This window comes from Lathyrus oleraceus, chromosome 2 (genome assembly GCF_024323335.1).
Source record: "Lathyrus oleraceus cultivar Zhongwan6 chromosome 2, CAAS_Psat_ZW6_1.0, whole genome shotgun sequence".
In the NCBI taxonomy this organism is placed as follows: domain Eukaryota; kingdom Viridiplantae; phylum Streptophyta; class Magnoliopsida; order Fabales; family Fabaceae; genus Lathyrus; species Lathyrus oleraceus.
The window spans coordinates 371226013-371240893 of NC_066580.1; the positions used below are offsets into that span (position 1 = coordinate 371226013).

General features: G+C 40.4%; 1 protein-coding gene across 4 annotated transcripts; it reads right to left on the bottom strand.

The window, feature by feature from the left end:
• Nucleotides 1-7748: 7748 nt before the first annotated feature.
• On the bottom strand, nt 7749-11950 carry LOC127119562 (putative 3,4-dihydroxy-2-butanone kinase). 4 transcript variants are annotated; one of them, XM_051049815.1, is made up of 7 exons: nt 11658-11950; nt 11428-11525; nt 11276-11327; nt 10904-11184; nt 9507-10809; nt 8947-9353; nt 7749-8801 (listed from the first exon to the last, which is right to left on the bottom strand). In XM_051049815.1, the coding sequence occupies exons 5-6, from the start codon at nt 10766-10768 to the stop codon at nt 9311-9313; spliced, it is 1305 nt and encodes a 434-aa protein (XP_050905772.1). In that variant the 5' UTR covers nt 10769-10809; nt 10904-11184; nt 11276-11327; nt 11428-11525; nt 11658-11950; the 3' UTR covers nt 7749-8801; nt 8947-9310. The 4 variants fall into 4 exon arrangements, with proteins under 4 accessions (XP_050905772.1, XP_050905770.1, XP_050905773.1 ...); XM_051049813.1 differs by having other exon boundaries at nt 9507-10822; XM_051049816.1 differs by having other exon boundaries at nt 9507-11147.
• Nucleotides 11951-14881: the final 2931 nt, after the last annotated feature.

Consider the following 14881-nt stretch of genomic DNA (forward strand, 5'->3'; position numbering starts at 1 on the left):
TGAGCTCCCCCTGAGATGAGTCTGGGAGTTCAGAAGTTCTTACCGGAGCTTCCATGAGATGATGTTTCTAGATACTCTTCTGCAAATTTCTAAGTCAAAAAGGATTAGAACCAATGTAGTAAACAATGTTTGCAGAGTACTAAAAGGATTTAGATATGTTTTCATCAGAGCTGTTTTAAGTTCTCCCCCCTTTTTGTCAGAATCAAAAAGACTTAGATAAATGAAGGAAAGACAAATATATATATATATATATATATATATATATATATATATATATATATATATATATATATATATATATATATATATATATATATATATATATATATATATATATATATATATATATTCAGAGATGTTAGAAAACACAAACAACAGAAAGCGAGAACAAACACAACAGAAAGCAACAAGCAAATCAACAAGCAAAAAAAATCCTAGGTGCCTAAGGGTTGGGAGGTGGAGGCATCCTCTGAAGCAGCTGGGTCAGCAAATTCTGAATGTTGACATTGACTGAATCTTGTTGATCCAATCTGGCTCAGACTTCTTTCTGCTCCTTCTGAAGATCTTCAAGTGTCTTGAGAACCAGAGGGACAAAGGTGGAAGACTCCCCCTGAGTCAGAGCATTCGGTTCTACCTTGTTGGCAGATTCTTCAGCACGACGAGCTTCAGCTTCAGCAGCGGCTTTAGCTTCAGCAGCAGCTTTTGCTTCAGCTTCAGCAGCAACAGCCTCAGCTAGAGCTTTGGCTTCAGCTTCCTTAAGTCTTTGCATTTCCTCTTGTCTGGCTTTCTCTTCTGCTTCCTTGCGGGCTCTTTCCTCAGGTTCTCTAGCTAGACGCTCCTGGAGTCTTAGCTCAGCGTCTCTGATGAAGTCGTTTCGGACTTGCTTAGAGAGGCTCTTCAGCTTGAAGGCTTCAGCGGTCATCCAACCAATAACTCTGTTCCAGTGTGTCCTAACAGCTGAAGGATCATCACTGATGCCAGAGTTGATGGTCAGAGACTTGACCTTGTCAACTAAAGCTCCTGCAAACAACATTATTGCTTCCTCTAGGGTTGGCAGGGTGTTTTCTAGTTCAGAGGTTGGAGGTGGAGAAGTGGGAGGGCTTAGGCTGAGAGTGAGAGTTTGTGGTTCAGCGGATGTATTTGGTGGGTGTGTGTCAGAGTTGTTTGGTTGAGTTTCAGCTGGAGTTGTTTCAGAAGGTTGAGGGTCAGATGTTGTTGGGTTTGGTTGTTCTGTGGGTGATGAGGTAATTTCTGGTTTAGGTGTGGGTTGTATTGGCTGTTGTGAGGCCAGAGTTTGAGCTTGAAGTTGGGCCAGAGTAGGAGATGAGGGGTCATAGTGTTCTGTGTCTGATGAAATGTTGTAGTAGGGGGGTGATTCTAGAGAAGAAGATGAAGATGGTGAGGTGGTTTCATTCAGCATTTCTGTGTCAGAAATAGGTAAGGTTGTGGTGGCAAGGTTAAATTTCTGGGATGGTTGGTGAGATGTTCTGGTGGTTGAGGGGGGAGTTTCTGAGTTTGTATAGATAGGAGTGGGTTGAGGTAAAGACGAAGCAATATTATGTGTTTGTACAGAGGGAGCGAGTGAAACGGACTTACCAGAAGGTCCAGGCAGAGGTGCTGGAGGTCTTGATCCAGAGGATTCTCCCAGTCTTGCCTTCTTAGCTTGCTTTGCCTTCTTAGCTTGCTTCGCCTTCTTAGATGGTCCTCGTGGACGCTTCATGAAGTTCGGAGGCTCAGCTGGCAGCTGGCTTATGTTGAAGTCTGAGATATCCACTCCTTGTTTCCTCAGATCATCTAAGTAATAAAGGATTACCTCTGGAGGGTCGATCTTTGAGAACAGATAAAGTCCGTGAGGGATCTTCCTCTGATCTTTGAGAGCTTCCCAGGAGGTGCCATAGTAGGTTTGAACTTCACCTGATCCAAAATCCCCATGCTTTTCAGATTTTTGGCGTTGAGAGCTCTCCCAGTGTCAATCATCACGTCTTCCATGAGTCTGAACATTATCAGATGGTCCACGAGACGGCTTTCGATCAGGACGTCAGAGATTAGCCTTCCTAGAGGAATTTAGTTTCTGGGCTTCATGTTGTTTCTTGTTTCTCGTACAGAATATCTGAGATACTTGAAGAGAAGTGCTGGAAGGCAGAGTTTCAGACCTTTTTGGATGCAGTACAGAATGCACTTCTGGTCTGTGTTGTTGTAGTCTGAAGAGTTTGAAGCTGGGCGATGATGGATGGTGCCCAAGATGATCTTCAGCCATACCCGGAGGTTATGATGTAGTTCTTTGTTCTTGGATTGATTGCCTTCAGCGTTCTGTTTGAAGATAGTTGGATTAATCTCATGGGAAAGATATTTTGCCCTAGGGTTAATGTTGTAGATCCTTCTTCCTCCATCTTTTTCCATGCCCAGAAGAGCAGCAATAGACTTCTTAGTTATTACCATTTTGACTCCCAGAACATAAGAGACGATGTAATGATCATCAGCATCTGCGAATCTCCATAATTCTTTCACTAAGTTTGTGTAAACTGGACCATACAAACGTTTGAAGTAGTTTCCCCAACCTTGATTTCTAAGTTCTTTAGTAAGGTCAATACCATTTCTGCGCATGTTGTCAAAATCCACCAAGGATTCACATAGCACCTCCAGTTTCTCAAATGGTGTTGCAAGATTGATGTGAGGCTCATGATCAAGAATGTGAGGCTCTTTGTAGATGGGAGTTGTGACTACACCGGTAACCACTGGGTTTGGGTTGCTTGAACTTGGAGCTTGTTCGTTTGAATCCATTTGTTGAGAGAAGTTGTAGACAGATTGTTGTTGAGCATCCATGAATGTTGTTGATAGTTGAGATGAAGATTGAACAATGCTGCAGGAATGCCTTGAGAGAGCTGAGCTTGTAGAGGTTTAGAGTGCGTGAGAGTGAAAAGTGTGCAATGTGTGATTTGAGGTGTTTAAATACCCAAATTAGGGCGCATGCAAAACGACACACAAAACATAGTTTAGCACAAAAACCAAGTCAACACGTTTAGGGGGGAAAATGATTACAACTCATTAATGATGTCTAATCCCAACAGTCAGTACACTGCTCGAGGAGATCTCAAGAGACTGTTCCTTGATTACTGCTAGACAGCTGTCTAGAAGTTTCAAGGTCAGACGCAAGGTACTCCACGTGTTTGCTTTATCTGATCTTCAAGAATACCAAGGGATTGATTCCTGGAGATTTATAACTCAGATGACTTCTAACTTGGTAGGAGTATCAGAGTCAGAGGCAGAATCCATTGTGTTTACATCAGAATCTTATTTTACAAACTCAGAGGCACATTTTATTCAGGGCAATTTTGAATGTTCAGATTCTTTAAGATGAAGAGGAATCTATCTTCAGCTAAGGGTTTAGTAAATATGTCAGCCCATTGATGATCTGTATCAATGAATTTCAATGTTACTACCCCTTTCTGAACATAGTCTCTAATAAAATGATGTTTTATTTCTATGTGCTTAGCTTTGGAGTGTAAAATAGGATTCTTGCTTAAACAAATGGCAGCAGTATTATCACAAAAGATAGGGATGTTACTCTCAAAGATTTGCAAATCCTCTAATTGATTCTTCATCGAGAGCATCTGAGTAGTGCACAGAGATGCTGAGATGTATTCCGCTTCTGCACTAGACAAGGCTATGGTTGATTGTCTTTTGCTGGCCCAGGATGTTAGATTCTTTCCCAAAAGCTGATAATTTCCAAATGTACTTTTTCGTTCCATTCTGTCTCCTGCGTAATCTGCATCACAAAAACCAGATAGTCTATACTCTGATGTTTTCTCATACATCAGGCCTAGGTTAGGAGTTCCTTTCAGATATATGAGAATTCTCTTAACTGCTGTTAAATGAGATTCTCTAGGATCTGATTGGAATCTGGCACAGAGACAAACACTGAATAGAATATCAGGACGAGTAGCAGTCAGATAGAGAAGGGAGCCTATCATACCACGATAGAGCTTCTGACAAACCTTTTGACTGACTTCTTCTTTTTCAAGAATGCAGGTTGGATGCATAGGTGTCTTTGCAGGTTTGCATTCAACCATTTCAAATTTCTTCAGAATATCTTTTATGTATTTACTTTGATGAACGTACATGACTTCTGAAGTTTGATTGATTTGAATTCCTAGAAAGAACTTTAGTTCTTGCATTAAGCTCATTTCAAATTCTGCCGGCATTAGCTTAGAGAATTCTTAACATACAAAGGCGTTAGCTGAACCAAAAATGATGTCATCAACGTATATCTGCCATATCATGAGATCATTATTAATGTTTTTACAGAAGAGTGTGGAGTCAACTTTCCCTCTGATAAAATCATGTTCCAGAAGAAAATTACTTAATCTTTCATACCAAGCTCTGGGAGCTTGTTTAAGTCCATATAAAGATTTCTTAAGTTTAAAAACATGTTCTGGACAATTTGAGTTTTCAAAACCTAGAGGTTGGTTGACATACACTTCTTATGATATATAACCATTAAGGAATGCGCTCTTGACATTCATTTGATACAATTTGATAGAATGATTTATAGCGAATGATACAAGTAAGCGAAGAGATTCTAACTTGGCGACTGGGGAAAAGGTTTCATTGTAGTCAATGCCTTCTTGTTGACTGTAACCTTGAGCCACCAGTCGAGCTTTGTTTCTGACAACTTCTCCTTTCTCATTCAGCTTGTTTCTGAACACTCATCTGGTTCCGATAATGTGAGTGCCTCTGGGCTTAGGAACAAGATCCCAAACGTTGTTCTTTGTGAATTGATCTAGTTCTTCTTGCATGGCTAGAACCCAATCACTATCTTGAAGTGCCTCATCACAGGAAGTGGGATCGATCAGAGATACTAGTCCTAGAGGAGTTTCTTCAGGAGTCTTGAAGGTGGACCTAGTTCGGATAGGTTCGTCCTTATTTCCCAGAATCAACTCTTCAGATATGTTAAGGCGACTTTTAGCTTTCTTTGGGATTGCTGGGGATTTAGTTCCTTCTGACGTTTGAATGACAGTTGCTTCCGGAGCTTTAATCTTCTGGTCAGAACCTGCAAGAGTGATCTCCAGATCTGCAAGTTTCTCAACTAGCTTTGACTTTTCAGGGTCAAGCTTATCATCAAATCTGACATGAACTGATTCTTCCACAATTTTGGTTTCTGTATTGTATACTCTGTAGCCTTTAGAGCGTTCTGAGTATCCTAACATAATACCTTTTTGTGCTTTGGAATCAAACTTGTTCGAATGTTCTTTAGTATTTAAAATAAAACAGGAACATCCAAAAGGATGAAAATAGGAAATGTTTGGTTTTCTTCCTTTACACAGTTCATAGGGAGTCTTCTCCAGAATAGGTCTTATGGAGATTCTATTCTGAATGTAACACGCTGTATTTACAACTTCAGCCCAAAAGTGCTTAGCCATATTTGTTTCGTTGATCATGGTTCTGGCCATCTCTTGGAGTGTCCTATTCTTCCTCTCTACAACTCCATTTTGTTGTGGAGTTCTAGGGCAGGAGAAATCATGGGATATTCCATTAGAGTCAAATAATTCCTCAAAAAATTTATTTTCAAATTCCCCACCATGATCACTTCTGACTTTGATGATTTTAGAGTCAAATTCGTTTTGCACTTTGGAACAGAAGCTAGTGAATACAGAGTGAGACTCACTCTTGTGCTTTAAGAATTTTACCCATGTCTAGCGACTGAAATCATCAACAATGACTAGTCCATACTTCTTTCCATTGACTGATGCTGTTTTCACAGGACCAAATAAAACAATGTGAAGAAGTTCCAGAGGCTTAGAGGTAGAAACAATATTTTTCTTTTTGAAGGATGATTTTGAAAATTTTCCTTTCTGACATGCTTCACATAGAGCATCTGAAGAAACCTTCAGCTTAGGTAGACCTCTGACTAACTCGAGTTTATTTAGCTGAGATAATTTTCTCATGCTAATGTGGCCCAAGCGTCTATGCCATACCCATTGCTCTTCATGAACAGACATCAGACATTTCACATTTTGTTCTTTTAAATCAGAAAGATTTATTTTATAAGTATTGTTTTTCCTCTTGCCAGTGAATAGGACAGAACCATTGTTTTGATTTATGGCTTTACATGTTTTTTGATTAAAGATTACATCATATCCGTTATCACTTAATTGACTTATTGATAACAGATTATGCATTAATCCTTCTACATATAACACATCAGATATAGAGGGAAGAGTACCATTACCAATACTTCCGGAGCCTCTGATCCTTCCTTTCTGATCTCCTCCGAAGCCTATGAAACCAACATCTTTAAGTTCCAGGCTTTGGAACATAGACTTTCTTCCCGTCATGTGTCGCGAGCATCCAGAGTCCAGGTACCATGACTGGTGTTTTAACTTTGCTGCATAAGGTATCTGCAACATAAACAATCTTATCCTTTGGTACCCAGAGTCTTTTGGGTCCTTTGTGATTAGTTTTCCCAGAGTTTCTTAACACTTTGGGTTTTCTAGCATTATTAAATTGTTGTGCTTGTGTATGTGTATAGTGATATGAAAATGGAGATTTAGGTTGGTCATTAGTAGAAGTTTTATCTTCACTAGGATCATACCCAATTCCTCTTCTATTGTTCTGACTGACTCCATAAATCATGGATGCCATTATGCTCCTCCCTATCCCATTTTTCAGAAACTTTTGAAAAGATTTTTCATATTTATAAATTATTGTGTTTGAAGTTTGTGGAGCTTGAGATAACGCTTCTTCAAGTTTTGAGCAATTTTTCTTTGTTGCATCTCTTTCTAATGTCAAAGTTCTGTTTTCATCTTTTAGTTCTAAAATTGTTATCTCAAGTTTGCCACATTCTTCTAATGTTTCTTCAAGAACACCTTTTATAGCTTTAAATTTTTGTTTGAGTTTCTGATATGAGCTTAGAGTTTCAGATAGGCATGATTCTAGGTTAGATCGAGAAAGTTCAGAAAATACCTTTTCTGATTCAGATTCTTCATCTGAAGTGTTCTTGGATTTGGTAGCCATGAGTGCCACATTTGCCTGTTCATCAGAGTCTGATTCTGATGAGTCAGATTCGCTGTCATCCCAGGTATCCATCAATCCCTTTTTGGTTATGAGGGAATTTTTCTTGAAGTTCTCTTTTCTGGAACTGTATTTCTTTAACTTGGGACATTCGTTTCTGTAGTTGTAGCGGGGTATTCGTTACCATTAGAGATATTGACTAAATCCAAGGTAAATCATACAAGTCGAGTCGCCACCGCACTTCTATTTATCCAAAGGAATGGTTAGAAAGCGAACAAAAACCTAAAAGTTTTAACAAAAAAAACTAGTAAAAGAGAAACAGAGATCTGGGTAAGGGGTGTCATACCCCGATTTTGCTCCTGAATTTTTATGTTTGTTTGGCATGCTTGGCCTAACTTTGTTTTGTTTTTATATGAGGATTGGTTTTGATTCAAAGTCATGGTGTTGTGATTGTGGATACATCTATGGTCTGGGTCATCTGAACAACCAAGTTTTCTTGTGTTTCTAACCACTTGCCAGTCATGTTATTGGTTCATGGATACTATAACCTTATGGTCTTATCTCATGGTTTTGTTCATACACATTATCAGTCAAGTTATTTTCTTTTCAAGAATCAAACATTCAAGTTATGATTAAACCAATTGTGAAACCAACTTCAAACCATTTTGTTAATCCATTTCAATTTTATTACATGTGATTCCATACAAAAAAATACACAAAAATTGACACTTTGACCAATTGTTGACTTTGGTCAACAGTTGACTTGTTGGTCAACTTTGACCAAAGTCAACCCAAAATCCACAAACCCAAAATTTCACCCTAACCAATAATTCTTTTTTTGTTTACAAAGAAAATACAAAAAAAATGCATGTTTGACCATTTGTTGACTTTGGTCAACGGTTGACTTTTTGGTCAACTTTGACCAAAGTCAACCCTCACTTGCTCTTGACTATCCAAACTTGGCCTGGCCCTTTGTTTCATTGTGTCATCCAATCTCAATGTTTGTTGATGATTTTTCTTGTTTACTTCATTTGCAAGTAAGTCCCATTGAACAAACCAATTCAAAACTCCAAAACCATGAATTTTCAATGGTCATTCCTAACCTGTACCATTTTACAACAAAAAATCTGTTACCACATGATCCTAACACCAGCTGCTACTCCACATAGCCACCAAATAATAAGCTGCAGCAGCACCACAAGAATGTGCTCATGGAAAGTGCAACCAAGTTCCCTGCTCACATTACACCACATCACCTAGCCAAAGCCCCCAACCTGCCATCAAACATATCTAGCAAGGCATCAAAACAGCTCATGCCACACATAGAAATCTAAGTCAGAAATCAACATAGAATCTGCAGCAACAACATGCCAGGTTAAATCGATATCCCCGCTGTTCCAACCCAAAGTCACTGCAAGCAAATGCCGGCGGTATGTATGGAAAGTGAAAGTTTCGACCAAAATCAAGAGGGAAACAAGACAAGGTTCACCTGGGAAGCTCAACCAGAACGATGAAACAAAAGCACGAGAACAGTTCCATAGCAGTTTGATCATAAGTGAAACAATGAATAAATAAAAGCAAGGTTATAATGTGAAACATATTTTACAGGATGCTATGCAGGACAAGTATAGATCAAGGTCATTCCATTGGTTACACCAAGCTAAAACAGCAATGGCACGTTAAAGCATAGCGCGAAAAAATGGTAGATTATAACCGTAGTCAAGTAGAGACATTGTTGTCGGGCGCATAGCCATGACCAACAATAGTAGACAATTCCATGATGAACGAACCTGCAAAGATGGAATTACAAGTCAGAATGCCAATAGCCATCAAAAGTTACAGTAAATGGAGCATGAATTGAATGATACATGGTTCAGTTCCGTAAAAAAAAAACTGCTGCAAAATCTAGCCACAATAGAATCACAAACAGCTCACCAAAACACCCTGCCATGGACACTTCCTTATAAGTCCCTGCTCACTTCAAGCAACCGCAGTTGATGCCAATTCAACATACCACTCGTACTTTCAGAGATAATTTATGGAAAGGCATTTTCGCTGTTTCCGGAATCATGCTTACCCTCGTTACCTATGGCGTCTTACAGGAAAAGATCATGAGAATACCATATGGAGTAGAAAGGGAGTATTTCAAGTATTCACTCTTTCTTGTTTTCTGCAACCGGATCATGACATCTGCTGTTTCTGCTGGTTCTTTGCTGGCAAGTAAAAAAGCATTGGACCCAGTGGCTCCCATTTATAAGCATGGCCTTGTATCAGTATCAAACATACTAACTACAACTTGTCAGTATGAGGCCCTCAGTATGTTGGTTTTCCTGTTCAGCCTCCTGCGAAGTGTGCGAAAATGATACCAGTTATGGTCTGGGGTACAATTATCATGCAGAAGAGACATATGCGGAGAGCTCAATGGTACAAAATTGAGAACAAAACTTGGCTTAATCTGCACAAACAGGAGACTGCACTAACAACTATCTCTGTACCATGACGCTGTGGCAAAAGCACCCGGATCAGGAACTGATGACTGAATCTCTCGAGGCACGTAAAGTGTATGCCCAGTCTTTGCTCGCATTTTCTTGGTTGACTCGGCTCCATCAAGTGCAGCCTGAGATGAGGTAAGAAAAGCAGTGGCAGGATCATCACCAGAAGATAGCCTCTTTTCAAGTGATGACAATGCTGGGATAAGGGCATCTAGCAATGTTCTGTAACCAACTTTAGCTCCCCCATATTTACTAACAGCATCAATGGCCGACGCAAGTGCTTTAGCCCCTTGTTTTGATGTGATAACAGAATGGGAGCTTGTTTTCAGCTGTGCACATGCTACCTTACATAAAATTGAATATATGATCCCACTTGTTCCTCCCATTGATTTTCCAATTGTTGATCCAATTTCACCGACAGTTTCTGCAGCATCATTTAGAGGGTAATTTTTCATGTCCTCAAGAACTGCCTTTGCACCTTTGTACATAGTTGACCCACAGTCACCATCACCAACTTTAGAGTCCCATTCATATAGAGTGTCTTTGAGATGTATCAGTGCAGTTGCAGCGGCTACAATGACTAGCTCAAGAAGTTGTCCTTGCTCAGTTAGTTTCAGAGGCTGACTCTGTGGCTCAACAATCTTGGCTGACCGAGGTCGTGGAATTGGAACAGGAGTCTTTGCAGACAGACGATTACCACTAACTCCAACAGGCCAATAAGGAGCTTTCGTCTCAGCATCCAATCGTTGAAGAATAGACCGGTCAGCTCTCATGATAGAAATTGATAAACCTTCCATATCAAGAGAATTCATGAATGACCCTGTATAAACTCTATCAACAGCCAATCCGTGCTTCACCATCAATTGAGGAACTACTTTTCCTGCTGCAATCTTTAGTTCCATTAAGGGGGTGCCACCTAACCCATTGACCATGAGTACCACTCTTTCACCCCGAGATATTGGAAGATAGTTTGTTTCCTTGGACAATATTTGATTCAGAAGCTGAGAAACCACTGCCTCTACAGGCTGTATATCAGTCACATGTGCACCAGGTTCCCCGTGAATTCCAAGACCCACTTCCATTTTTGTTGGCCCAAAACGATCTGTAAAAATCCTACCAGGGAGTGTGCATGCTTTTAAAGCAACGCCCATTGTTCCCAGAACATCAGCAAGAGAAAGACCAGCAAGAGAAAGACCAGCAAGAGAAAGACCAGCAAGAGAAAAACCAGCTTCTGCAGCATCACCAACAACCATGTCCTGCAGCATACAACAACATCCCAAGCTACAATGCAGTCCAGTACAACAACCTGCAACTCCAAGCTTGCACAAGCAAACAAGTTTAGAACCAGGAACAAGAGATCAAATGCATACCCCTTCATCAATCCACACCATGAGATGTACCTTAACATGGCTCCAATCATGACTTGTACTACAACAATGCCATTTTATGTGTTGTGCTGCACCAACTGAACCTGCAAATCACAGCATTGCCTAGTCCAACCACAACCTACCTTGGTCCAAAATGTCCAAACACTCTTGCATCAATCCAAGACAATAACACTACATGCTTGCATCAAGTCCAAACTACTGAAGACATCACAGCAGGAGCAAATCAAAGCAGTCATGTTGTTCATCATGGTTCATCCTGCATCCAACACCAAGTTCAGGCTATTACAGCAAACCTACAAAATAGCAATAATCAGCAGCAGGGAAGTGTTTGACATGAGTACAGTTCATCATCATGGATATCATCTTGCATCAAACCAAGCTCACCATTTTTTTACTGCGGTAAAAAGGGACACATTAATCAGTCAATTTGCAAAACCTAAAGTGCAAAACCATTAACCAACAGTCAGAGGGCAAAGTCCAAAAACATCCCAAATTGGTATGAGGTCAAAGCAGAGAAGAAAGTTTGTGAAGGATACCTTTTCTTGAATCTAACATGGATAGGGCAATTCAATTTCTGAGCATCCAAAGTGCTTTGCAGAGTTACTTTTGAACACAAGGGCACCAATTTGTAACCCTAATTCACAGAATATAAAGAGGAGAGGCAAATCAGTAAAGAGGAGAACCTAGAGGCGATTTTGAAGAGCACAACAGAGAAAATTGGAGGCGAAAATCTCAACCGAAACCCTAAAGTCCCAAATTCGAATACCTGGATTGGGAGGCCAACTTCTTCACGCCTTTCATCGCCGCCGTGACACTTTGTGAGAATTCTCCCTTTTTTCCTTTTATCATTTTCGTGTGTTTGTTGATAGAGACTTTACTGAAATGCGATTAAGGGGTTTTGGGTGTGAGTGAAATTGAGAGGGACGCGACTGTTGAGTCATGAGAGACGCAGTGTTGAGAGAGACGGAAGCGGCTACGTTGAGAGGGAGAGATTTCTCTGAGCTTGAGGGGGTTCATGAGGTTGAGGACGATGGCGATGAATCATTTTCTTTTTTTCCTTTTTTTTTAATTTTTCTTTTATTACTTAATTTAATTTGTTTTTAATACAAAAACCATAAAAAAATGTTTATCTTGTTCTTAAATCTTTTTATTTTTTTAGCCCGCTTCATATATTTAACGTAGTATCTCAGTAGCAGATAATGATGAGTGGCCTGGTGGAGAAGGGTAGTGTTCATATTCTTGAGTGGGGTGGGTTCAATACTCATGTGTGGTATTTTTTGGCATTTTATTTCTTTTAGCTATATTATTTTTTCTTTTAGCATTTTAGTTTCTTTTTATGTTCATGCCTTTATTACACTCGTATGTTCATTTTGTTAATAATGTAAAGTTGTTGTATTTTAATTTAACTCAAAACCATTTTAAAACTATAAAAAATCATACTTTTCTCGATTTAATATCGAGCCCTTTTTTTTCACACCCTTGTAAGTCGATTGCTTTTTTAAGCATCACCATCAACCTCACATAGCTTACTCTTGGGCTTTCTTACAATGAGCCGGTTCCCTCGCACTTACACTCATACATTGTTTATTGTTTCATTATTTCATTCTTTGATTATTTGATTCGATTATATATTTGTTTATACTTTACTTGTTTGATTAACTGTGGCCTACTTGTATGGTGTATGAGGCATATATTTATATTGTTTTGATTGCCATGACAACCCCCATTCATAACAAATGTATCCCTCTCCCATGAAATGTATAATATTCTTTCATTCTTTATTCATCTGTTAATACAAGAAATAAAATGAACACCCGATAACCATTTCAAAACGAGATCAAAACCTCGATCCAACGTCGAGTAATCTTTTTTTCAAAACCTAACAGAACCAGCACGTATTCATCCACCCTTTTGTAAGTCGATTGCTTTATGCATCGCCATCAACCTTGTAAGCCGATTGCTTTATGCATCGCCATCAACCTTGTAAGCCGATTGCTTTATGCATCGCCGTCAACCTTGTAAGTCGATTGCTTCATGCATCGCCATCTACCTTTATCCCTAACACTTCTCCTCGCTCCATTTGTCGATTCTTGTTCCGATTAGGTAGCACCCATTAGATAGAACCCTTTGTATGATAACATAGGTAGGATTCCCATATCCTTTTGTATGATAACATAGTTAGAATCCCCATTTCCTTTGCATGCTAACATTAGGTAGATATTTCCATTTGTAAATCCTAACACTTAAGTACATATTGCATGACAACTTTAGGGCAGAGCTTCCCCACTTTTAGACCTTCCGTGCGTCTCCGATCTTGTGGCATGTAGTCCGTTCTATTGCAAATAGGTAACCGCCTAAGACTCGATTCAGCGAGCTGCGACACCTACTGCTAGAACGTGAACACATTGCCCACTCTCCTTTGACACAACTGGTGTCCTCCTTTTGTAAGTCCATATTCAGATGGCAACCCCTATGTAGGGGAACTACATCGCCCTGATCCTTGTTCCAGACGAGGTATGTAGGCAGGTGGTCGTGCGAGACCACTCCGGGCACCTTTCTTTTTCTCTTTGTGTGTGTTTTGGTTCGGATGCTGATGTAAGCCCAGTGATTGGCATTCAGGCTCCATGTTTGCCTCTTTGCGAGTTTGTTTGGTTCGGATGCTGACATAAGTCCAGTGATTGGCAGTCGGGCTCCACGTTTGCCTCTTTGTGAGTTTGTTTGGTTCGGATGCTGACATAAGTCCAGTGATTGGCAGTCGGGCTCCACGTTTGCCTCTTTGTGAGTTTGTTTGGTTCGGATGCTGACATAAGTCCAGTGATTGGCAGTCGGGCTCCACGTTTGCCTCTTTGTGTGTGTTTTGGTTCGGATGCTGACATAAGTCCAGTGATTGGCAGTCGGGCTCCACGTTTGCCCTTTTGTGTGTGTTTTGGTTCGGATGCTGATGTAAGTCCAGTGATTGGCAGTCGGGCTCCATGTTTGCCACCTTTTTGTGTGTAGGTGTCTTGTTTTGTTTGGCGTGCGTGAGCCGAACTACGGCAACTCTGATTCTCATGTTCAGATGAGATACGTAGGCACAAGATGCGATGTCTTGCCGAGTTTGACTAACGACTAACAACTAATCCTTGTTTGCTTTCGCCCTCGTTGCGATCCTTTCTCTCGCCCTCGTTGCGATCGAGACATTCCCTTTCTCTTGCCCTAGTTGCAATCGAGACCCTTGTTCCCGTAGTTAGTTTGAACTACGTTTTGCTCTGATTCTCATTCCCGATGAGATACGTAGGCATAAGACGCGATGTCTTAGCGAGCACACTTATCCTTAACCCATAGGTACCCGAGCTACGAAGACTCTGATTCTCATTTCAGATGAGATACGTATGCAGTGGATGCGACATCCGTGCGAGTCATTTTCTTTGACCCTCTCTTTTAGTAAATAGTACATTAGATAAACACACACCCTTTAGACAAGAAACAACAAGAGTGGATCCCGTAGAGTACTACGGATGCGTAGGGGTGCTAATACCTTCCCTTCGCATAATCGACTCCCGAACCCAAGATTTGGTTGCGAGACCTTGTCTTTTCCTTTCCTTTCTCCAGGTTTACTTCGAGCGTTTCCTTTCCCTCCTTTGGGATAAATAACGCACGGTGGCGACTCTTCTGTCATTCCTTTCTCGCCGGTTGTTTTTTCGCCTCCGTATTTTTCGGGTTGCGACAGCTGGCGACTCTGCTGGGGACCTGGTTTCCCTAAGCGAGTCCCTCCTAGCTTTTGTAGGTTTCTTGTTTGTTGGGTGTTTATTCTTTTGTACAGTTATTTATTTTCCGCATTTACCTGCTTTATCTTATTGCATTCATGTACATATGTTTGTTGTATCTATGGGTTCCGTGGGTTGTTTGTTTGTTGAGGGGGGATGTTCTATGAGAGATAAGCCCACTACCCAGGCTTGAGTGTACACATAGGTGTTAGAGTGGATAGTCATGAGGCTTGCGTGGCATGTT